The following is a 25,981-nucleotide window of genomic DNA, read 5'->3' as shown; positions in this document are numbered from 1 at the left end:
ACGTTGGAAGCAAAAGGATCTATTAACATCATAATGGGCTTTCCTTTTTTGCGGCTCGTGGGTTAGGCGGCCCATGATAGATACACCGGTCCATCCCATCATCTCTCTCTCTCTCTCTCCTCCTCTCTCTTGATGATTCCTTGACAGGTAATTAAGAAGTTGATGGAACCTCGATAACTTAAATATGAATTACTTTAATATTGTACTTATTTGCTCTTTGCTCTAGCCTCTATAGTAAATGAGAGATTCATTTCTTCTTCAACAGGTTCAGGAATTAATTGGGAAACTAAAATTTTTAGAGAAATTTCTCAGTGAGATTTGGATCTGGGTGTATCATAATTAATCCAACTTAATTAAATGATCATATTCATGAACCTGATAAGACGTAAGAGGTGAATTTCTCTCTCTCTCAGACGGCTTGGTCGCTTCTCTGTTACTCTTAGTCTTACCAAAGACAAAGTCAGAGGAGTGAACTGTGAAAGCTGAGAACAACTAACAAGAATAGATTTGAGAAGTCATGGAACTGTGGGAGAGATTAGGGATTAAGGGCTAAGAAAAGTTCTGATTACTGTGTTTTTTTCTCTCCTGTAAATTTGCTTTTAATTTAATTATGTTGTAGCCGTTTGGCGAGAGAGAGAGAGAATGTGAAAGATTTTTAAGCCTATAAAAGCAAGCTCTGGTTATCCGCCACAACCCCTATCTCGATTCTCACCCGCCCACTTCCTCTTCTTTTCAAGACGATCTCAGAATTAGGTCAGGAAGATAATTGGGCTTTCGTCTTCTCTAACTCCCTTTCCCCTGTTAGCTTAGAGCGAGTGTAAGAATTCTGAGTTTGAAAGTAAATCCCCAGGTATAAGGGAGTGAAAGAGAGAAGCTATGGCATAGGAAATAGGAATATCTAAATTCGAGGTTCATAAAGGCTCTTTTCTTCCTCTTCTTCTTCCATCTGCTATTCTGCTCTCTCATTACTCTTTCTGCGACTATCCTTCAAGGCCCCTGATTTTTCCATTCTATAGCTTGCGGCCTTGGTTTCTTCCGTGCCGTTTCTGCAGAGAGAAAGAAAGAGAGGGAGGCGCATTTAAGTGGCTGGGCTGAGATTTGTAGTCGTTGAGGAGGATTTTGACAGATAAAAGACGATTCGTCTTGTCAATTCCTCCCTTGCAATAATAGCAGGCCATTAAAATCGCAGCAAATCCTTGACATTTTGAGCCAAGTTTCTCAAATCTCCACTCAAGGTTGCAAGTTCAACGCCGTCAACTGCTGGTCTAGATTTCGTACTCGCACTACCCACTTCTCTTCAGTCTTCCTACCTTCAAGAGAGAGAAGTTAATAGGAACAAAGAGAAGAAAAAAAAGACAGAAAGAGAGTGTAGTATTTTATTTCTACATTTGTCCAGGCTGGCCTTTTTTGTTCTCTCACTCGATCGACACTAACCGGAAAGGGACATCTCGAAGAAGGTAACAGACTAACAGGCAACTACTGGAGTGAGATTGGATTTTGGGTTCGCACGAAAATATGTTGGAATCGTTTTCGCTCGTAAAATTTTCTTGAAGCTTTTGATTTTCTTCGTAGGTTTAGCTGTTTTTTTCTTTGTTCTTTCTCTTTTTTTGTTTTGAACCTTTGTTGATTCTGTGTGATAGCTCTGGTTAGAGCTTGGAACTCGAAACAAGAATTCTTCCTGGGATCGGGGTTTCTTTCTTTATTTTCTACCGTTTTCTGTCTTATTATTATTTTTTCTTTTGTCTCATTTAGTGTCTGCTTTCTGTTTCTGATCTAGGCGAACTAGAAGGTCTCCTTGGAAAAAAAGAAGAAAAAAGAGGAACAATGTTGCCACAGAAGCAAGCCGAAGAAGCCATCGTCACGAACTACAGCGAAACTACGGAGCCTGATGGGAAGGAGGAAGAGTCGGAAGTTGAGTCTAAGTTCAACCTGAAAGGTTTTCTCTGGCATGGTGGCTCTGTCTACGATGCCTGGTTCAGCTGCGCCTCCAATCAAGTAAGCGCAGAAATTTATCTTTGGATTACTCATATTGGCAATTTTAATTGTTTCATTTTCTTCTTAATTTCTTCTGCTAATGCGAATCTTTCCTTGCAGGTAGCGCAGGTTCTGCTAACGTTACCCTACTCTTTCTCTCAGCTGGGTGTTCTCTCGGGTATCATATTTCAAGTCTTCTATGGCATCATGGGTAGCTGGACAGCATACCTTATAAGTGTTCTATACGTCGAGTATCGGAGCCGGAAGGAGAAGGAAAACGTGAGCTTTAAGAACCATGTCATTCAGGTAAGTTTTCATGATTTCAACGACTAATCGAAAAGGTGGAAGGAGAAAATTCTTCTTCTTTACTAGCAGAGTTAAGATCCTTATCCTGCATTTTCATCTTAATTAGTGGTTCGAAGTACTGGATGGACTTTTGGGTCCTTACTGGAAAGCCGTAGGACTGGCATTCAACTGTACTTTTCTTCTATTTGGGTCTGTTATACAGCTCATAGCTTGCGCAAGGTGAGATCTTCTTATCATTCTTCTTGAATTTCACAGAAAGCAGTTTCTTCTTCTTCTTCTTCTAATCTTGTTTACTCTGATGGTTGAACAGTAATATATACTACATAAACGATCATTTGGACAAAAGGACATGGACTTACATCTTCGGAGCTTGCTGTGCAACGACGGTTTTCATACCCTCCTTCCATAACTACCGGATTTGGTCTTTTCTGGGACTTGGAATGACTACCTACACTGCCTGGTACTTGACCATCGCCGCTCTCGTCCACGGCCAGGTATTGTGTTATTCGTTGTCTCCGATTTCTAATTTCAGGGTGGAACTGGTAAAACCTGAGTGGAATTAACAGCAGAAGTAAACAAAGCAGGTTGACGGAGTACAACACACGGCTCCGACGAAACTGGTTCTGTATTTCACCGGCGCTACCAATATCCTCTACACTTTCGGTGGACACGCTGTCACAGTGTGAGTAATCTTTTGGTCCCTTCCTCTGGTTTTTTGTTAATTACAGTTGCCCCACCGTTCGCAGCTTTTGCTGGTTATATGGGGTTCTGAGATTTGTTAACGAACCAAGACAAAATCATGGGGAGGAGAGAAATCCTCTTGCTTTTCCTTCTCGTTCTCCAATTCATTCATCGATATATGATGATTTTGCCGCCGTATCTCTGGACTGCCAACTATATTCTGCCTTTTAAATTAATAACTTTTTGCCTTTTGTCTTTGGCTGGTTCCTTGCCCATGTCCACATTTCGTTCTTGGGTAAAACGAGCCAAGGGGAAAACACCTCAACCCAACAAATTCTGGTTGAGTGAGACGAATTTCGTTACTAACATGGTAGAGATAGAAGTTCCACTTGCAGAAGAAGTAAATTTGGTGTTGGGTTTCTTTTTAGATCTGAGAGTAGTCGATTATTCTCAGAAACTTTGTAATCTGAGAATGAATTCAGAGCGGCGTGTGGGGTCGCTGAGTTTTTTCCGTTCGTGAAACTTTTCTCAGGGAAATAATGCATGCGATGTGGAAGCCCCAAAAGTTTAAGTACATCTACTTGCTGGCTACTTTGTACGTTTTTACGTTGACGATTCCGTCGGCGACATCCGTATACTGGGCTTTCGGCGATCAGCTACTCGACCACTCGAATGCCTTCGCTCTCCTTCCCAAGAACGGCTTCCGTGATGCCGCCGTTATCTTGATGCTCATCCATCAGGTTTGCTTTCTGTTAATTTAATTAATTTCTCTTCTTTTTGTTTGATTAATATTCATGTTTGCCTTCTAGCAATGTTAAGTTTAGTTTAGGGGATGTTGCAAAGGTGTTTGTGTAATTGACTGAAAGAGAAAAATGCAATGCAGTTCATAACATTTGGGTTCGCCTGTACGCCGCTGTATTTCGTATGGGAGAAGGTGATAGGAATGCACGACACCAAGAGCATATTCTTGAGAGCTCTGGCGAGGCTGCCTGTGGTGATTCCTATATGGTTTCTGGCTATCATCTTCCCATTTTTTGGACCTATCAACTCTGCCGTCGGTGCTCTGTTGGTTAGTTTCACTGTCTACATCATCCCTTCGCTCGCTCATATGCTCACATTCAGGAAGGCCTCTGCTCGACAGGTAATCAATCCCTCTCAGCACTCTCAGTTTTCAATCTCTTCTGAATGATCTGATCCCACCAAATCTCCAGGGCTGAAGAACGCATTTATTTTTTCTTTTCAATCCTTTGCTTTAGCATTCAAATTCATCCCTCCTCGCTGTCCGCTGTCTCACTCGATACAGCTTTTCCTGATATGATGGCAACAACGTAATTAACTTCGCCTTTTGGGCCGTTTTGGTAATTGGACACTCCGTAGAGTTTGACTATTCCTTCACGCCCCCACACAACATGAGAAAAAATTATGATTGGGAGCTTCGGATGTTATCTTTAACTAGTCCTGCAAAAAAGACCGATTGGCCCGGGGGTTTTTGAGGTTGGTAAATAAAGGTTGAACCAGGTTCGGTTTTGGGCCTAAAAAGGTTCAGATTTAGGCCAGCCATGGAGGAGTGTATTGCTAACCCAAAATTGTGAGGACTTGGGGTTTAGGGTCCCATGGGTTGTTATCTCCTGAAAGCTTGTTTGTCGTCTGCATAAATGGGATTGATGGTGATTGATACTAGGGGGGGGGGGGTTCCTTCTTATTCATATCACATATGGGAGCTGGGCTCTGCTTGGGGCAGGCATTATTGGTTTGGGTAGTACATTATTATTATTAGGTCATATAAATGGGTTGGCCTTAGGGTTCATGGCTCCTAATTTAATAGCCATTTTCGTCCTCTTCTTGGGTGCTATGGAATATGGATAGGGTAACTGAGATATGGGTCTTTTATGGGCTGGTGGCAGATGCAATTTTAGTACAATTATTGTAGATAGAAGTTTCGTGGGTACCTTTCATGGTCATGATGACATCCTAAACATCCACCATACCCCTTTATTCGTTGTAAGGGCCACTAGAAGAAAGAGATAAAGACGCAATTAAAGCCTTGAGGGGCCTTGGAAATATTATAGGAGATGGGGGTGGTGGAGGGTCCTTCTCACTTAGTTATTTGCAACAGTTTTGTGATGCATTCATTTCCATCCGGTTGGTCCGATCTGGTTCTTGTATATTTGAACCCATTTGGGGTTGTTTGATTAATGGGTCTCTTCTCTTATATGCAGAATGCCGCAGAGAAGCCTCCTTTTTTCCTCCCAAGTTGGACGGCCATGTATGTAGTTAATGCGTTTGTGGTTGTGTGGGTCCTAGTAGTTGGTTTTGGGTTCGGTGGTTGGGCCAGCGTGACCAACTTTGTCAAGCAAGTCAACTCATTCGGCCTCTTTGCCAAATGCTATCAGTGCAAGCCACCAGCGGCCAAACATCACTAGTAGACCGGATTGAATCGGATTCTTCACAAACCCAGATATTGGACTCCTTCAAGCAATAGCAACCAAAATCGACTCTTCTTGTAATATAAACTTTTGGAGGGTGGTGGTAGTGAAGGCGGCAGGGTTGGAATGTTACCCTCAATTGCGTGCTTGTTTTATTTTCCTTTTGTCCTTAAAAATGTTTTCCTTTGTTTAATTTGTATTGAATTTCTTAATAGTGGTTGGTATACAGAGAATAGATATATGGGGACAAAACAATTGTGGAATTATGCTGTCAAAGATAGTATATGAGTATATCCATGATATCTCTTCTTTTCAGTACCGAAGGTTCATTTTTGAGGGGCATATTGGTACTAGTAATATTAAAGAAATTCTCGTATATTTTAATGATCATCATGTGATCTTCCAGATGCCAATCAGACGACTCTAACCCAGTGATCCAGATGTTCAAGATGAGTCCTTTAGACAACAGATTATGGATTCTTATATGGGTGAGGCCCACCTTATATTCACATGGGCTGCACGTGGGTGCGACTGCTGGTCACGTGCTTTGTAGGCCTTGCCCACTCTCTGAGCCTTACTATATTCTCCACTCACATGTGTGTGCTCTACATAGAACTGTAGAAAAATTAAGAAACCACCGTTTTTTATATATGGATTTTTTCCCATTTAAATTAGCTATTATATTATTTGTGGCTAAGTAGATTAGTATTAAAGCCTTAATTTGGATCTATCTAATTGATTATTTAGTATTTGAAATATAGGATTTGATCTTCACCATCACATGATGAGCACGATATTCGGGTGTCTTCTTGCTGTTTCCATTACAATATATTCAGGGGAGCCGAATTCCTTCTTTTTTTTATGCTAAGGTTGACTAGTCAAATTAAAATTCAACAATAAGTTCTAAAACTTTTTGAAAATAAATAAATACATAAGAATTTGGCAATTAGAAAAAGAAGAGTGGGTCTGCACTCTCATTGACTCTTTTATCAGTGGGAGATGAAGTTGGCTTTCCACAAAGTTGGTATGGTTTGAAACACAGGAAGTCATTTCCTCTCTAGTCTCTATCCATTGAATGAGATTCTTTATTGATATTCTTGTTATCCCATTGCAAGGAAATGAAAATCCTTTGGTTTGGTATCAGTCCATCAAAGGTTGATACTTGAGAAAGACTTTTACCTAAAAAAGTAAATTTAAAACTTTCGACTACCGCCTCCCCCCTTTCTTTCTCCTCACCTACGAAAGGAAAAAGATATGGGTAAGAAGAATGAAGGATCAATTACATAAGGTCCTTTGATGATAGTTAGCTTTGGCCTTAATTTCCTTTGCATGATTTGTGTACTACAAATTGGTGAAGTTGGTAAGGTTTATTAATGAGTTCAAATCCTTTCCACACAAGCAGGGCATCTACCCATCCCCCGTCCTCTGGGTGGCCAGGCAGGCCATGTCTCATCCATCGAGTGGGGCTGGAGGATGCACAAAAGGCCTACTCGAGTGAAGAGGATGTGGATTTTTACCAACTCAGGTTTGAAGTGGACCTACTAAACAATAAAAGAATGAGTCACCAAACTCTTAAAAGAGGGTTAGTGGGGTTAAGGGGGTGGGATTACCAAGCTCTTTGTCCTCAAAGAGGTGTGTATTTCCAGTCGTCTCTCCTTTCATAAAAGAAGACACGAAGAACATAAGGGGGCTTAAAGCTTCTCCCTAGTCCCACCACACGTTGGAGATTTTAAGAGTTCAGGAAAACTAAACATCTGATCAAGAGTGATCCGGGCAACTTGAATGAAACTTAATTTCATTTTTCCGTTTTCAATTTGGAATATAATCATTCTTAGTTTACTTTAATCATGCATCATTACTTCAATGGCTTCTTTTTGAGTTTTCTTAGTATATGTGCCTGATAAGACTCACAGAATGCCTAATGCTTTGAACATTTGAAAGAATAACAAACTGTATATAAATACACCTGTAAAGGAAGACAGACGAGTCTCAATGTCTTATCATTCTTGCTCTTGAAATCAATCACTAAATTTTCTTTTTTCTTGTTGGAAAGTGAAAAGAGAATCACCTGGTTACCTTGACAAGGCCCATATATAGTATAATAGGAAAATGAGTTGCCCAACAGCACTGCAGGGAAGTATATCTATGTGATCCCTCATCCTCTTGCTTTTAATAAGGATGGGCTAACAAGTATTTTCAAAAATCAATTCATCTATTGGATTTTTCAGCAGCAATATATGATCTTCTTTAAGAACTTGGTTTCCTCCATTTCATGGAAGATTACCTATTTATTGTAAATTTATTCTTACAAAGATATATAGATTCAGTAGTAGTCGATCTTTCTTGTAGAGAATGGTAATGCTCTTTGCAGCAGGTGGAATCCTATGAATTGAAACTCAAACGGTACTCTAAATGGTGGTTTTTCAAAATATTTAGGTGTTCACTCCAACTACTATGCTTGTCACATTTTCCTTTTATTGGCTTACAGTTGGCAAAAGGCAAAGACAACTACCAAGAAGTCTAAGGTGCCCGTTGTTGGACTTCACTTCTGCCTAATTAAAAACATTCTAACTGTGCACTCTTTGAATCAAGCTTCCATTTTGTTCAAGTATAAGACACCTTCCAACTATATGATTACATGCCTCACTCGAATGTTCTCTTGTTGACTTGAGGAGATAGGAACTGAATGTAAATAACACAGCTGAATACAGTAAATTTAAGTTCAAAGCAAATTAAAGTTAGGGACATGCAAGGTCACTGGATAAATCTTCATCAACTTAAAATCATACAGCTGCATAGTCTGAAGTTATTTGAGAATCTAAATGACGACTCTGCAAAGTAATCATACATTAACACCACCACAGAGTTAAAGTTTATCATTGTCAAGTAATACGATTAACCTACCTGCACCCAAGATATAGTAATTAGACTTGAAATTCTCAACTTGCTTCTGGACATTCAAACCTGGAAAGCTTAAGTTACTAAAGATTGAGCTTATCATTCTCCTTTTTAACTCTTCCACAAAACACCAAAACTTGGACTTTCATAAGCACCCAAAAGTTGAAGAAAAAAAGGAAAGCAAAATGGATTCAGCTATACAGTAGAGGCCACAGGCCCATAGAGACATTTCTTACTAGATGTGCGGCAAAATACAGGTAGCATCTGGATACAAGAATTGACCTCCTACCAGCACAACAATAATAAAATATGCAAACGTCAATGGCTAATAACATGTTCTTTCAGGCACACAGTATGATAGGTTTTCAAACTCAAGGTTTGTGGAAGGATTTTTCAACTAAATAAAGCTTACAAAATTTTAGAAGGCAAACACACCCACCCCATCATTGACCCTCTCAACGAAAAACATAATTTCAAGATCAACTCGCATTCATGAAGCGCGTTAGTTAAGTCCCTCTAAATTTTCTGATGGGGGTTCCTTAGCGTTTTTGACCATTGAAGGAACTGAACAAACAAAAGGATACTAGCAAAATATTTCATCCAAGTGAACGTAAACCTTGTTGTCATTAATCCAGAAACCTCAGGTGTACCATAAGCTAAGCTAGAGAATTAAGTAATATTCAATGCAGAATACAAATTGGAAATTCTTTTGGACGTACTAATCTCGAATATGACAATTATATTAAAAAGTTATTCTTAATTTTTCTTACGGGAATGCTTAATTACTAAAACAGTCATGCAAAAGTTAAAGTTAATTCTTTCTCCAACTATGATCAGATATTTTACCAAAAACAATTGAACTAAAGCAACCAGGAACATCAGCTGAGAATACAAGAAAGATCAACAGCAATATACAGAAAGGACCCAGAAATTAAAGTTTTGGAGGAAGCTATTTAATTGATATTCCCATGAACAAAAGGAATCTGGATTGGTCCTTCTCACTTGAGTGCACTTCATTGAGCTTCACTTTCCAACATCCTCAGAACTCCACTTGGATTACCTTTGCATGTTTTCAGGTTATAAATTATTGAATAGATACGTACGGTCAAAGGCCTGCAATCAGACAGAACAGACAGTGGGCAAACTGTTGGCTGTAAACAAGATTTTGTCACATTATTTGTTTAAAACACTCTCTGATGGAGAAACACCCAAGGAAAACCACTAGCAGGAACTTAGTTATCCCAAAACCCTTTTAGAAAGTACTGTGATCTCTTTCAACTAAGGACGAGTATCCTTATAAGATCAGCAAACTCACCACGCACCTGCAAGATGATAGAATCTACAAGACTACAACAGGATTTCTACTTTTGCTGTTGATGTAACAAATAACTGAGTACTGCAATGATGCACGGAGTCATGGAGAACCATTAGACAGAGATAGAACCACAACACAGGAAGTTGGAAAATTTTGATAGCAAGAACTCAGCCACACACACCAAAAAAAGAAGAAAGAAAGAAAGAAAGAACTTGTAACCAGAATGAGTAGAGGTTTAATTAGAGAGGAAATTAACTACAGTTTTGTAACTGTCAGATCACAGAATTGATTCAGCATTGCTTGCAAAAAGAGAATCAGCTTCAGGTAAGCTTTCTTCTAGCTCTGCAGCTTCATCCATCAGACAATTGATACTAGCCTGCCTTTTTCCTTTTTCTTTTTTGCATTTGCGATTTATGAATCTTGCCCTCCAGCTTTTGCTTCGCCGACTCCATATCTCAAATTAGGTATTCTCACGGTTCTCCATTACAACTGTAAAATTTTCCAAACGTTTTCGAAGGCAACGTACATTGTAATTGATGCATCCAAAAACTGTTTAGCAGCCTCTGGATTCCTTAATACTAGCCCGTAAAACATTATACGTGGGCCGACCGCATGGTTGAGAAGCCACCTTGAAAGGTTAAATTAATAGTTGAAACACCACAGAACACTGAACACTGGTTGGTTGCAGAGCTTAATTGAATAACGTAATGGAGGGAAACGATTCAGGTACCTATCTATGATGTCTTAGTTTATATAGGGTTTACTTGTCATTCTTGACCATTGGATCAAATCCATGCCCTTCCTTTGTGGCCGTTCAATCATAGGGTTTTATCCCTCTTTCGGAGTTAATGGTAGTTACCTTTTGTGTATCCCGAATTTCACGGGAACACGCTTCCTTCCATAACTGTCGGATTCGTTCTTCCTTACGCTACCCGATGGTCCATCTTTTGAACCAACCTGACCGGGATCACTAGCTCGACTGTGGTCGAACCCGATTTGACGTTATTTTTTCCTTATCAGTAATTCATACTCTAAAAATCGTCAAGCATTAAACAGTAGTTCATATTTGTTTTCTCAGTGGTTTTAGGCTTTGGATATCCCAAAATATCTCATCCAATCCATGACTCGAATGACTGCGAAGTAGGGGTGCAAGTTTGGCCCTGGCGGCCCTGACCCGCACTAAGCTTGCTCTGAGCCTGAATAGGGTTTGGGCCCTTAGAGCCAAAATATTTTGGCCTTGAACTAGGGCCAAGGGTGGGCTTGGGATTACTCTCTGGCCCGCCCAACCTGGCCTGGCCCGTCCCTAATTTTGACCCTGATCTTGGTCCTGATTCTAACCCTTGATTTTGGCTCTAATTTTGGCCCATGATTTTGGGCCTGATCCTGGCCTTGATTTGAGTCTGGATCCTTCACCCATTAGGAGAAGAATTAATTATAATCCACATGGGTAAATACTTGACACGTGTCAAATTTTAAAAACATTATCATGTTTTTTAGAAAATTAATAAAAATAAATGATATCATCATTACCAATGGAGTAAATATCCATCTGATTTTGGTCCTGATCTTAACCCTAATTTTGACTCTAGTCTTAATGTTAATTTGACCCTAATCATGCACTAGACTTTTACCATAATCTTTATATTAATATTGATATAACTATAAGTCTTGATTTTGACCTTCAATTATTTTGATCATATTAGACAATGAGTTCCTTTTTTATATTATTTTAAGATAATTTTATTTTTTGAACTAAGTTCTACTATAGGGGATTGATTCACTTAGATTACAATTTTATCTCTGTATAAATAATTGACCCAACACTCTCATCCAATTATAAATACAGTCAAACTCTAATTCCTAGAATAAAAAGCACTCAAACCCAACCGATGGTATAAAAAGAAAAGCTCAGAAAGAACCTCCCCAATTTTCTATTCGAAAAAAGGGGAAATCCTGTAGGAATGTGAAAACCAACTCCATACCCCAATGCCAAAGTCATTAATGTCGATGCTTTATATCCTTCATCTATAAGGAAGTCGATATAATTTGAGAAGTCGTTTGCTTTTGTTGCTGCTGAGAATGCTGCAACATGAAAGCAAAAGGAGAAGCCGTAGGAAAAAATCATCTCTCACAATTGATCGATAATCTCGAGTTTCTACTCCGTTTTTCATTTATTTTATTGGGAAAGATGTCAGATGCTCTTATTAATGGCTTGGCTGGTGCTGGAGGAGGAATCTTCGCTCAGTTAATCACGTATCCCCTACAAACTGTATACTTCTACTCCTTTTTTTGGCATATTTTGTTTCGGTTAGGATCTTCTCTTTTCTGATTTGGTAATTGTCGCCTTCTTTTTCAAGGTTCTATTTTGTTATTTCACAAAAATGACTACTTTTTTATTGCTTCAAACTAGGTTAATACTCTTCAACAAACTGACCGAGATCCAAAGAAGTTGCAGGGAACCTTGGAACGGTTGAACTAATATGCCAGATATTGTAATGCAACAATTACTTTTACTAAATTACTGGGTTTTGGTTTATATATATATATATATTGGTGTGCATTTTTCTCTTGGGTTTGATTTAATGGGTTCAGGTTGCTAAACAGGAAGGATGGGGGCGTTTATATGGAGGCCTGACACCCTCGTTGGTTGGAACTGCTGCATCACAGGTAAGCGCATTATGCTCCCTTCAACCATTGTTCTTTATTCGGTGCAATTTTTACTGTTCAAGTGCTGAAAAATTAATGCTTAAATGTGCTGTTTACCGTATAAAAATATGTAGATCAACATTGAAAACTCCATATAAGTTCTATGATAGACGGGACTGTCTTATAGTCTCACACACCAGATGGATTTCAATTACTTATAAATACTTATTTTGGTATCTGTAGGGACACTAAAATTAAAAACTGTTCGAAAAGAAACTAAGGCAAAAAAGATCTTTACTGGATTTCAATGCTTGTTCTAAAACTGACTCTTGTTTACGAATAAACATTTAATTGCCCTTCAAACTTTGTGGTAGACTTGAGCAATTAATGTTCATTTTAACCATAAAAGACAGAACCCCATTTATGATGTAACATTGAAATGGAGTGTAGAATTGTATGGGTGACTGGCATATGCTAATGCTTTAGTAGTTTTCTGTACCTCCCCTCTTATCCAGCAAATATATCAAACACCTCATCTCTTTTAACTTTTTGGTTAAATTTAACTTTTACCGTTAATTATTTTTCGAAAACCCCAAACTACCCTTAACTAAAAATATTTTTTTATTTTAAACTTAAATTACCGTAATCGCCCTAGTAGTTAATACTAAATTACACTCCATTAAAATAATTATTAAAAACTAATACACCATAGTTAAAATCCAAATTATCTTTAATTATTAAAAGCCCAACATACCTTTTTGTTTTTTAAATTATCAAACAATTAAAAAAACCTAAAATAATAGTACGAGTTTAATTTTATCAACATACTCTCTTTTTTTTTAATTGCATTTTTAATTTTACTTGATTGTAGTAACTTTTTTTTTTTGTTTGATAATTTTTTTTTTATAAAAAAATGATATATTGGGCTTTTAATAATTAAAAATAATTTAAGTTTTAACTATGCTGTTTTTGTTTTTAATAATTATTTTAATTGAGGGTAATTTAATAGTTTAACTGTTAGGGTGATTACGGTAATTTAGGATTTAAAACAAAAAAATATTTTAGCCAAGAATAGTTTGGAGTTTAAAAAAAATATTTAATAGTAAAAATTAAATTTAATCGAAAAAGTTAACAGAGGAAAGTGTTTGATATATTTGCTAGGTAAAATGGGAGGTAAATGATATTTACCCTTAAAAATATTGCAAGAATAAGAAGTCCATTTGGTGGTTCCGAATTCTTATTTATGCTATTGTTTCTCTTCTTTCTTCATTGTTGCATCCACCCTCTTTTCTTGAACCATCCAGTTCTGTACAATTAAGAAATTGAAGAAGATTTAGAAATCCAACCAAAGAGAACCTCAATATAAGAAAAGCTGTAGAATAATTTGCACTAATATAAATGCAACTTTATTTTACAATTGCAAAATTATAACTTTATTCGACTAGTTCTAGTATAAGAATACTTTAAAATTGTAATTCATAATAATAAAAAAAAACATGTTACAGAACCACCTAATATATATATATATATGAAATTTTGTAATCAAAAGATTTGGATAATCATTCCACTCATTAAGAATAAATATTATAACTTGGTTTAAATTATTACAAAGTTAGAAATGAAAATTTTACCTGAGATTTTTCTCTTATAGGTTATTTGTATATCAATTGCCTCCAGTATGTCAAAATTATCCTTTAAAAAGAAATAAACTGAAAATCATTATGTTAAACTATAATTAAATACATAAAATAACTATAGAAATAACCACAAACAATCCGACTATCCATGCTAATTTTGTATGGTTATTCGTTATCCTCAATCATTCGTAATATATATCTAAAAAATCACACATGATGTATGAACAAAGTAGTTTCAAGACACCAAGAAAAAATAATAATAAAAGAGAAATGAAGTATTCTTAAAATGCCTCACGCGATTATTATTTTTAATAAACATCACAACTTTAAACATTTATTTGCATTCATTTTATTTTAATTTTATTCACCATTTCATATTATAGTTTGAAATATTATTTCCGTTTATAATACATCGAACAACCTTATAACTAAGGATCACCTGTTACTACTTAGGATGAGCTTATTTGGTTGAGAGCTAGCTTAACCTAATTTTGATAACTTTTACCATATGTTGAACTCTATTGACAAAGTATTATTGTATCATGAGATTTTTCTTTTTTTTGGTATAAGTATTATGAGATATATTAGTAATCTTGTACCCAAATTTAAAAACTAACTAATTCCCATTTTTTTCCGTAAAAATTAACTAAATGCCATATATGTGAGCTATATTACTTTCACTTATAGTTAATCTGTTGAATATTTTTCAATACACCCTCATAAATGGTTATATGTATATAAATGTGGAAGTTTACTAGTAAATAATAGAGGAAATATATCTTAATGCATGGCTTCACTCATCCACAAAGGTTACTTCCAGTTATTTAGAGGAAGAGTTCGAAATTCGAATGAGTCTACCTCATCAGATAAGGATTGATAAGACAAAATGAGGGGAAAAGAAATAAAGAATTATTGAAAAATAACAATGGTTACCTTAATTAAATAATTGTCTAAACCTCTTGATATAATTTTATGAAAAGATGAGATTTCAACAATAATATGTTTGTCAACCTAGACCTTACTCATGTTGTCATGAGAAGATTTAGCATGTTTTTTGATTGAAAGGATATTTAATATTATGTATCATTAACTTATTTTTTTGGCTGAATCAAAGGTGAATGAATACTAATTAACTTGCTAAAATACTTATAGTGACTTACACGACTATCTTTTTTTGTTCTTGTGATTTGAAACAGAACATTGGTCGTAATCTTTTAATTTTGTAGCTGCTAGTCTATATTCTTGACAACCAATTATCTTATCTATCTCTTATGCTTCTCAAACTTGTAGGTGTAAGGTTGCATGAGTGATAATTCGAACAAAACATGTTCATCATAAGCGATAATTCGAACTCCGCTGAAGGTTGTGGCCCAAAATTAGCTAATTAGACACTATTTTTTTTAATCCTTTTTTTATTTGTTCTGGTTTAAACAGTTTGCATTTTTTTTTCTTCCTGAGTTTGGATCATCTACACATCAAATTTAAAAATGAAATCATCATTTTTAGGAAATGAGGGAGAATATTTGGATTCCTACATTTTTGAATTTTTTCTGAAAAAAGAAGATTTTATTATGAGATGACAACACCAAACATTCAACCATGCGAATTTGTGGAGACAACTTGAAATCAGCGTAGCACCTTGATGTGACTGTATGAGGCAAATTTGTGCTGCAAGACCTCTAAGACTAAGAGTGGAGAACTTTCATCAGAACAATCTATTGGACCTATGACTTCCATTATTTAACCATTCTTAGATGGATAAACCCATGATTAGATGGATAGTATCAATTGTTACAATAACTTGCTATGATATTTGGTTATTAATAAATGAGGTAAATTTCACTAGGAAACCACCTAATCCATCTAAAATAACAGATTTGGTTCAAACTGGACCATTGGCGTGATAGATATCATGCAACAATATGTACATGTGCTATTCTTGTAGAATTTGAACAAAGCAATAAGATAATATTGATGTGTGCAGGTATAGTGTAAGCAAACAACTAGAAGAATGGGATGGGCAAAGAGGCTGCATGTTAAGAATAGCTTCCATGTCATCTCTACGGGATTATTGGAGGACAATGACACACTAAAAGCTGTGGTGACAAGCATAAGACAAGGCATTCAGAAGCAAAACAAGAAGAAAACCACATAAGTACCATTTGGTGCAACACCTCACAAATCACCGACTTGCTACCAATACAAAAAAACAAACCATAACCCTAACTCCTCACTTACTCGAGATCTTGATGGAAGGTTTAATCTATGAGCCACTTGCACTGAACTGCCCAATTTACGTCTAAGGGTCAACTTGACTTGCCTACCGACTGAGACAGGATTAAAGCGTCACGTAGGCCCATTCCATTGAGAGGAAGATCCTTGGCCCTTCTTCATTCTCTATAGGGGTCTCTGCCCACATGAAAGCGGGGGAGAGATGGAAGAGATGGAAGATGAGAATAAGAAGGATTTCATCTCCTTTTTGATCATTTTGATATGAAAAGCTGGATGCCACAAATATTAATACATTCCAAAATTAGACACTATCACAATGGTTTAAAAACCTAACTTCTAATGCTGAACCAAACCCACCAAATGATTGGGAGAATATAACACCAGAGTTAGCTAGTACTTGCAACCAATTTCAATCAAATGTTTTCTTTTAACAAAAAAAAAAAAAAATAGTACTTTATTTTTCATTTAAATTTTTTTTTTATAGTACAGATTTTTTTTTTCTCGGGAGGGGATCTGAACTTTTGTTTTTTTCTTCTTTCCCTTCTAATGTCCTCGTTTATTTTCTTTTCATCTCTATACAACGAGAACTCAAAGCCGTGTGAGATGCGAAAACCCAAACGATCAAGATTACTCGGACACGTGTCCACTAAGAATTTGGTTAGGGATATTCTTCCCAACGAGACAGAGCAATGGATTAGGCGGGGAGTTTTGGGTAACGGCTAAGAGACAGCAAACCCAGCCAGATTATAATCCCTTTAGCCTTTCGAGTCCTCCCACGAAGCACTGCTGGAAGATAAAATTGAACTTTCAGAATTCGCTCGTTTTCTAAGTTATCCTTAAACCCTAATCATCTGTTACACTTAGCTCGCCGGCCACTACTCGAGTAAGAAGGCTCTGTTTCCACGATTTTTTTTAGTTCTAAAAGGCATCGCCATGAATTCAAGGTTTACTGCTTGATTTTGTAGCAGTTTTGCTTCTCACGGACACCAGAGATGAACGTTACGATTGCCTTCCGCGATAGTTTCTCCTCCATTTTGCAGTGTAGTTCTTGCTGTAATTTTCGTCTTCTTCCAGTTATCTCCTCTTCAGTTTCGGTGAGGCGGAGATGTTTTCCTAGGCGCCATTTGCGGGAAATTTCTGTTCCAAGGTCTTCGATTCTTCCTTACTTATTGTTATCATCTGTGCGGTGCCTGATGTATTTGAATTTGGAAATTGGAAAAGCTAATATCTTATTCTACATTCGCTTTGTGCTTCGTAGGAAGCCGGGGATTGTTTGCCGAGTGACAGATACAAAGACTGAGCCAGAAAGTAATAATGATAAGGTTCCAACTTCCTCACTGCACTAGTTCCAGTTTATGTAGTAACCATTGGTTGCAATATTCCAACCTGTTGTTTGGCTGCCAGTAACTGCGTCGATTATCGATTCAATATTAGGTTGGATTGGTATAGTTCGCCGTTAAACAGTTTTTCGCTGACTGGAGTCTCATATATGCGAATCGATGTTGGCTTCAGATTGCCTTAGAATCTATTGTTCTATTTTTCTCGCCTTTTTGGAGTTCACACCAGGAGATTTTCCCTCCCTCTGATTTGTCCTGGTTTAATGTTTATGTCTCTCAACTTTGAGCGTTTTTTCTTCCCCAGGACACAGAAAAACCTGAAGATGGAGAAGTACCACTTTCTAGTGACCCGGTTACACAGAATGATTCGCAGCCGACTTCTGTTGATCAAGTATGAGAGTATTTCAATATATACACATCGTGTTGATTGATTGATTGATCTTTTTTTTTTTTGATCTGTTGTGGTTACCAACTTTGTTAGGACGAGGGCCAGTTAGCCAAGATAGAAATGCTTCGTTCAACCAATGCAGTTGAAGATAGCACAAGAGAAACGAAGGGTGAAGGTGACATCCAGGTAACTTATTTTCTAGCTTGAAAATGCCACAGCTGCGTATTACTAGAGTCATGACATTCAGGTAACTGTCCTTACCAATAATTTTGGAAGTTCAAGTAGAATTGTATTTGCTTTCACTAAACCATGATATGGTAAAAATTTACTGTGAATACCCTATAAGTACATTCTGTGTATTTGTGTGCAACGTTCTTACTGACAGCAACTGATGGCTATTAAGGAGCTGTTCAACAGCTTTTAACTGCTGAATAGCTCTTGTAAATATGGAAAGAGTTGTCAATTTGGTCATGTGTAACACACAAATAGTCTTGATTATGAAAGAAAGCGGCGGTCATCTAGGGAACCTAGGATTCTTTCAAAGAGGGGGCAATAAAACTAATGACATTTAAATAGTGGAGGGGTAGCCTTTATATCTAACAAATCACCTATATATACAAAGGAAATTTTCAGCCGTTGACCCTTAGATCTGTCACCTGCTCAGTAGATTAATTGATTCTTCACATGGAGATGCTGAAGTAAAATTTGTGGGTGGGAAAGAAAAAGACTTGAGATTTTATAGGGAGGATCCATTCAGATCAATGGTTCATTTGAGTTTTCCCAAACCTCTGTTTTTAATTCGATGGACAGGCAATTAATTTAATTTTTTCAGTGTTTGATGTTTCATGCAGGAGGAGACCATAGAAATTGCAAGTGGATCTCCTCTTCCAGGTGTAAAGGTAAATTTCTGTTGGAGCTATTTTTCTCTTTGGAGTTTGGTAATCTTGTTTCAGAAAATGGCTCGTGTTTCATGATTGTTCTCCCATTTCCACCCTTTATATGAATATTCAAGTAGGCTCCATCTGCTTGAAAGTTAAAAAAGTTAGAAGGAAAATGAAATTATTCAAAGAATAACATGAGTACTAATCAATACTAGCAGTGTCAGCTGTGACAGTATTGGACAAGTTAAAATTAGTACCAATGCGTGTGAAAAATGGAAAAGTAGAAGTTTATCAACCATATTTTGTGATTACAAAAGTTTCTATTTCCTTCCGAAATTAATATCAGTTCCGCTGATGGTCATTTACTTTGAAGTAAAAAAGCCATAGTGTTTGTTATTTTTCAACAGTTCATCTGCAATGAAGTCTGTATTACATATTGGTTACTAATGTTCTTTCCCTCATTGCTGGCACAGAAACTGAGTGAAGCAGTGAGAATCCCAAAGGAAACAATTGACATTCTTAAGGATCAAGTGTTTGGTTTTGATACCTTTTTCGTGACAAGCCAGGAGCCATACGAGGTGAGTTCATGAATTCCTGTTTATAAGAGGCTGGCAAAATTTTTAAATGGAATTTCTAGATGCTCTAGAATTCTCTGGTTATCAAAAAAATTATTAGGAACCTGTTATTAAAAGTCAATACCTTATCTATCTCAATTTATGTTGGGTCATGGAACGGCACTGGTTGATGGGAGAAAATAATCCATGTGCTTGTTTTATGGATTTTCTGTTCTTCTGTTTATTGCAGCTTTAGATTATAGGCGATACATACATACATACATACATACATACACACACACACACATATATATATATATATATATATATATATATATATATATATATATATATATATATTTTTCTCATTTAACCTGTTGTAATTTTTCTCTGTTGAAGATTTCCCACGAATGTTATGTCTGAAAGAATCCCTGGGGTTCCTTTGTTGTTCTAGGGCGGAATTTTGTTCAAAGGAAACTTGCGAGGGAAGGCTGATAAAAGTTATGAAAAGATTACAAAAAGGATCCAGGTGCATACCTAGCTTTTGACATTTAAATACCTGGAGGAGAATAGTTATTTAGGGATAGTTAGGTTCCAGTGCGTTACATACAGTATTCATGCAGCCAACCTAAGTAAGTGTCCTAAGGTTTTGTTAAGTTGAGTTTAGTCTATTTGCAGGATAGATTTGGGGATCAATATAAACTTTTCCTTCTCATCAATCCTGAGGATGATAAGCCGGTGGCTGTAATTGTTCCGAGGACAACCTTGCAACCAGAGACAACTGGTAATGGACCTTACTCTCTATATATGTTTTTGCATTGCTGGTTGACCACCTACTGGATCTTCCTGTTTTGAAATTGTAGTATGTTGTGGGTATGTATCTAATCTTTCTATTTTGTGGAAAAAAATTAAATTTGGTAGTATGATACAAGGGACAGAATGTGTTTTTATTTTAAATATACTATTCGTTTGGTGCTCCTGGTGCAGCGGTCCCAGAATGGTTTGCTGCAGGTGCTTTTGGACTGGTAACTGTCTTTACCTTACTTCTTCGGAATGTACCTGCACTGCAATCAAACTTGCTGTATGTTTCTTCCCCCTAGTTTTTTCCCCATTTAATATAGTGTATCTTATGTTTAGTTTAAAGTGTTATCCTTCTTTTTGGGATGGGCTAAAATAATTTCACCAGCTTATATTGTGTAAAATCTAATTGACTTCTGATTACTTTCTGGGAACTCCTCGGTTTATTTTCTCAATAACATCCTATAAATTTAGAAGAAAGTATGTTACAATAAATTGTATGTGGAAGGAGCAAATGTATTTGATTTTTTTTTATTAAGCATGTGAACAAAATTGAGATAACACAAATTATTGATTGAGTGATTGTAGTTAATCATGTTAAATTGTGTTGGTGTCTAGATTCATATATGATAACCAAATTCAAATCCTCTGAACCTGAGATTTTCTTATGCATTACTGTGCAAACATGCTCATTTGGTTTCTAAAGCTTTCAAAATGGTTTATGTATTTGTAACTGATATGTGCGACACAAATTCTTTTACTTGACTTTGACGATGGACCCACACCGACATATTTTAGTTGGCAACCCAAATGACCAGATTTGTGAGATTTGTGATGGAACCTGATGGGTTTACCTGTTTACCCGACTAAATTCTATAAATATGTTACCTTATGCTCTCTTATTAAGTCATTGTGAGATTTGGAATTTTAGTACTAGGGCTTTGGGTGAAAGTTTTTGTTACACAATTCCGGCGATTGGGTTTGAAAAGTCTCTAGTTTAATATTCTTCCACATGGTGAAGTTCTTCTTCGCCCATGGATGTAGTAATGGTGTTGGTGTGTGAACCATGTTAAATATGTGTTCCTTTGATTTGTTTCTGTTATTGTTTGTGATTTCTTGGTGTTCATTCTAACAGTAACCCTACACTAATATATATGTCTGTCTTAGGTCTACTTTTGACAATCTTGAATTATTGAAGGATGGCCTCCCTGGAGCCATTACTACTGCAGTTATTTTGTTTGCGCATGAGCTTGGCCACATTGTAATTGCTAGACGCATTGGAATTAAGCTTGGTGTGCCATACTTAGTTCCTAGTTGGCAGGTGAAATTTCATTTTCCAGCTTTATTTAGTGAATCCAAATGCTGTCTAATTGAATATATTGAGTACAAAATGAATCCACATTTTTGGACCTTCATTTTACCATTAGCTGCGCCATCATCTTAACTTTCTTTTTTTCTATTACCTACTGCCACAATGGGTACACCAGGACCACCCCACTCTGTAGAGTCTGGATGTTGAAGATATTGTAAAGCAGTAGTGGTTAAGAGCTCCCACCCATCCAGCAGTTGAGCATGACTATCCTATATTTAGGCTCTACCCAAAGCGCTGGAGCTTTGGAATGAATATAGAGCCCTGAGGAGCTGGCGTCATTGATTGGGAATTCATTACCGAAACCCTTCCACTTACGTCTTAGTCCTTTGTGATGCATTTTATAACTGCGAAGTCTCCCAAATTGCTTCCCCATGTTCCCCATGGTGTATGCTGGGTTTGGACTTTGGACTGCTTTCATCTTTTCTTTCACTCATAATGTGAGCAAGACCACAGTTTGTGAACGTTTCATATGTTTTGGAAAGAAATATGAATGGATGATTTATGTGCTATTTGGTGGCAGATAGGTTCTTTTGGTGCCATTACCAGGATTGTTAATATTGTGCCCAAACGAGAAGATCTGCTAAAGCTTGCTGCTGCTGGACCCTTGGCTGGATTCTCTATTGGTCTTGTGCTTCTGCTCTTAGGGTTCATCTTACCACCAAGTGACGGTATTGGCATTGTTGTAGATGCATCAGTTTTCCATGAGTCCTTTCTTGCTGGTGGCATAGGTAAAATACATTGATTTTCATTCATTTAGTATATTTGAAACTATGCAGCTCCTATTGCATGAGATTTGCTTGAGAATCTTTCCTAATACTTGGGATCTGCAAGTGTGAATTCTTGTGCTTCTCATTCACTTCTCTCACATTTTTTTGTTCAGCTGTCGACTTGAACTATGTTAGTCAAATGAGTCTGCTGCTAGTCTGCTTGGTTGAGCCTTCTTGGTTGTTCGTTGTCCAACTAAAATGTTACTAAAGTAATAGACATTTTGGTATATACTAACTGTATACAGACTTGTATGTGTTTGCCAAAATTTGTTTGCCAATCAAGGAATGAAGGATCCAGGTTGGGGAACCATCCAATCTGGATCAGCTGGTTTTTCACTAACTGCCATAGTAAGCTCAGATTGGGTAAGGTGACAATTTTTTTGATTTGACCAGTTTTTAGAACTTGGCAGCAGCAGAGGACCATAGGCAAGCTATAAATGCTAGACCAGCTTGTTTGAATCCAATCAGAATGGTTCTGGGTACGTCTGCATAATAGCTGTGTACTGGATGTAAGACAAAGGGCATCTAATATATTTAGGATGTCTTGAGAGAAAATATGAGGGGAGATCTAATGTAGTCTAATCCAAGATGCAGTGAAACTGAAGGTACTCAGACAATCTTGGATTCCAATAGATTGTTGCCTCAAGAAAAGGTTATGGATGGAAGTATTTCGAGGATTATTATATTAATGTTTCCCATTGCAAATGAATAACATGGAATTGGGATTATCTGTAGTTTCCCTGGAAAATTGTGGTATGACCTGTGGGAGGGTTAAATTCCATGATTCGTATATGAATAGTGAAGTTTATTTTTGAAACTTTGAATGTACATGGTTGTTATGGTCAAAAGACTCACAACACAGTCAAATGAAAGATATAAAAAAAGCTGTTTTCTAGGTCATAGCCTCATAGGTTACCCTTTCTTTGTGTTTTCCCAATTGCTTTTGAGTTTTGACTTAGGGAGGATGAAATTTCATTATAGAAATGCTGGTGTGTGTAAAGATAAGCTGAAGTAGGCGTCTTCGATAATTTCTCTTCCACCTAATTTTCTTTATTTTTTTAAAAATGAACTTGCATCATACTCCTTGTGTTACACAGAGATTGTATAAACATTTCTTCAATTACAGCAAAGCTTCTCCTGGGAGATGCACTTAAAGATGGAACTCCCTTGTCTGTCAATCCGCTAGTAATATGGGCATGGGCTGGGCTCCTAATCAATGCAATCAACAGCATACCTGCAGGGGAGCTTGATGGGGGACGCATTTCTTTTGCTCTATGGGGAAGAAAGGTAGTTACTTTATTGTTAGTTGTTCAGGAGAGAGAAATAACCGGGTATTTCTTCTCTGAAATATATATGTGAATCTGAGAGGAAAGAAGAGTCTTATGAGCTTTTTGATCAATGCTACAAATCCCCAAGAATGTCCAGATTTGCTGGGACAATCATTTGATTGTTCCAGCTCTTACTGTTCAAAATTTCTTGGGGAAATTTAGGGAACTAACTAGTAAATCATTTACAGTTAGCCATGTGGCCTTAAGAAGTCTTTTCTTTGGTAAGGAAGCCTTACATTTAAACGGTAGCTTTGCGTTATCTATTGTTAAACTGATCACAGAGGTGTTCTGTGCAGTGCAAAACTTGCTTTGGGGCTGACGTATATCATTACAATAGAATGATAAATGAAATTTGTGAAAATATTAATGGTCTACATTTGGCAGGCCTCATATCGTATCACATCTGCTTCAATCGCTTTGCTGGGAATAGCCTCACTGTTCAGTGATGTGTCCTTCTATTGGGTTGTTCTGATATTCTTCTTGCAGAGAGGACCAATTGCTCCACTCTCTGAAGAGATCACTGATCCTGATGACAAGTATGTTGCTCTTGGCATTTCAATTTTGCTCTTGGGGTTGCTTATATGTTTGCCGTACCCTTTCCCTTTCACTAGTGAAACCACCATGGATCTCTAGTGAGGGCGTCCATATTTAGGAAGGCCACCATTTACCCTTTTTCTTATTGAGATGATTTGATGTAATAAAGTTTATTTCTTAAATATGTATATGTATGTATACCTATACTTGAGGAAGCATTGGTTTAGATCTTCAGAGACGGTAAATCCATTTTGGACATATCTTAAGAGCCCCCCCCCCCCCCTTCCCTCTCTTGAAAAAAGGGTTCTGAATGGCTTTGTGGGCTCTCAATAGAGACACGTCAGATAGAACTAAGAAAACATATAACTTGTTTCTTTTTCTTTTTTGTATGTTAAAGCTGCTGAATTGAGAGTAGCAGAAAAAAAGAAATTGCAGATTGAATTTTTCTTCGCCTTGCTCAACTTTCTTCGTATGGTTCCTCTTTTTCTTCTTCTTTTTTTTTTTTCCTTTCTTTTTCGGGGTGGGGGTTTAACGCATTTGGTTCTTAAGACTACGCAGTTTACTCAATTTCTGCAGTTCATGTTTGACAGTTCATCTTCCATTTTTTAAGTTTGGTATGAATGCAATTAGAATCGTATCACTAGAAGATAATTACTAGCGCAGTTGGTTGGCACACCTGTGACAATTCTAGACCCTTCTTGTGGACCTGTTCAACTCTTTGGTGATATTTATTCGACTTCTGTCTGGACAATTTTTAATTGTCCTAACATCCAATTAGTCATTTTTCAATATTCAAGCAATCAGTTTTATATTGGCAAGATCTTTCCATAGGTTTTAATTATAGGTTTATTTCATTATGAGTTGCACATGTACTGAAAATGGGGAACGTATCTTCTCGGTGGAGTCTCCATGTTTCAGATCACATCATTAATTACTCTTAATCAAATTTCAAAGAAGACATGTTGCATTAACATGTCAAGGGTGCCTTTAAGAATTGTTTAAATTTGATTACCTAACCAATGGTTGTGTTGACGTATTAAGTTTCAATTATTCATCCTTGTGTTTGAGTGAGAAGCGAGTTATCATTATCTATTCCTTTTCTTTGGGGATGGATAATCATCAATTCATTAGTATGTATTCATTAGCCATGAATATGCTCTGTTTTTAACCATTCTGAGAATGGCTGGGACGGCTACTCAATTTATCTGGATTCAACTTGCAGATCATTCTTGTTCTAACAAGTATCTCTTAACGTATCCAGGAGATGGCTTATAGGGGTGATGAAGCATAACGAGGCATCAATATTCTATTATGGGCAAGAAATAGAAACTCTTTTTAATTTATTCAATCAAATTTGAAAGAGCTTTTATATTTTTGGTGGGGAGGCTTGCCTCACGCCTTCTTGCAATTTTTATTTTTCTCATTTTCTAATAAGATTTAAATACTTTTTTACTGAAATTTTATTTATATTAATTCTTATGCTAATTTAAAGAATGGAGAAGGCCATTATCATTTAGACTACAAAAATTTCTATATTGGACAATTGCAGAATCAAATATATTCAAACTTTCTGCTAAAGGTATTACTTCGCTAGACTCTTCTTGTAGTTTATAAGGGGTTCTAGCTTCTGAACCCAAAGATTTCTTTTATGATGTTCTAACCCTGCACATAAAAAGGTCAAAGATTGGTTAGCGAAGAAGAAGATGTTAGAGATAGAGGAGGAAGATGAAGTAGAGGATCTTCGCATTACCAACATAGAGGCACAGAGGGAAAGGATCAAGAAGATTATCCAAAAACAGAGATTCCTCTATTCATCGTCATCCAACACTGTCAGTTCCAATCCTTTGCTCTTTTCCCAGAGGAGGAGTTCCAGTTTACAAGAGCTGATGAAAAGAGGAAGATCTCTA

General features: G+C 36.8%; 2 protein-coding genes across 6 annotated transcripts; both read left to right on the top strand.

The window, feature by feature from the left end:
* Positions 1 to 396: 396 nt before the first annotated feature.
* Positions 397 to 5,998, top strand: LOC149027715 (auxin transporter-like protein 2). 3 transcript variants are annotated; one of them, XM_089165223.1, is made up of 9 exons: positions 397 to 1,457; positions 1,778 to 1,995; positions 2,095 to 2,280; positions 2,387 to 2,499; positions 2,591 to 2,774; positions 2,865 to 2,962; positions 3,494 to 3,701; positions 3,845 to 4,102; positions 5,181 to 5,825. In XM_089165223.1, exons 2-9 carry the CDS (start codon positions 1,825 to 1,827, stop codon positions 5,382 to 5,384), a joined length of 1,422 nt encoding a protein of 473 aa, XP_089021349.1. In that variant the 5' UTR covers positions 397 to 1,457; positions 1,778 to 1,824; the 3' UTR covers positions 5,385 to 5,825. The 3 variants fall into 3 exon arrangements, with proteins under 3 accessions (XP_089021349.1, XP_089021366.1, XP_089021359.1); XM_089165240.1 differs by lacking the exon at positions 397 to 1,457 and adding an exon at positions 1,469 to 1,536 and having other exon boundaries at positions 5,181 to 5,998; XM_089165233.1 differs by lacking the exon at positions 397 to 1,457 and adding an exon at positions 1,480 to 1,568 and having other exon boundaries at positions 5,181 to 5,998.
* Positions 5,999 to 16,809: 10,811 nt separating this feature from the next.
* EGY2 (ethylene-dependent gravitropism-deficient and yellow-green-like 2) lies at positions 16,810 to 24,538 on the top strand. Of its 3 annotated transcripts, none has more exons than XM_089165210.1 (14): positions 16,810 to 16,998; positions 17,084 to 17,262; positions 17,374 to 17,437; positions 17,757 to 17,843; positions 17,934 to 18,026; positions 18,692 to 18,739; positions 19,195 to 19,299; positions 19,730 to 19,804; positions 19,954 to 20,059; positions 20,263 to 20,356; positions 21,241 to 21,394; positions 21,966 to 22,173; positions 23,339 to 23,499; positions 23,925 to 24,538. In XM_089165210.1, the coding sequence occupies exons 2-14, from the start codon at positions 17,108 to 17,110 to the stop codon at positions 24,171 to 24,173; spliced, it is 1,599 nt and encodes a 532-aa protein (XP_089021336.1). In that variant the 5' UTR covers positions 16,810 to 16,998; positions 17,084 to 17,107; the 3' UTR covers positions 24,174 to 24,538. The 3 variants fall into 3 exon arrangements, with proteins under 3 accessions (XP_089021336.1, XP_089021329.1, XP_089021326.1); XM_089165203.1 differs by having other exon boundaries at positions 17,081 to 17,262; XM_089165200.1 differs by having other exon boundaries at positions 16,810 to 17,262.
* Positions 24,539 to 25,981: the final 1,443 nt, after the last annotated feature.

The sequence above is a fragment of the Hakea prostrata genome, chromosome 1, assembly GCF_041222555.1.
Source record: "Hakea prostrata isolate BN-2017 chromosome 1, UWA_Hpros_2, whole genome shotgun sequence".
Taxonomy (NCBI): Eukaryota; Viridiplantae; Streptophyta; class Magnoliopsida; order Proteales; family Proteaceae; genus Hakea; species Hakea prostrata.
This window is presented reverse-complemented; position numbering and strand designations above follow the sequence as displayed.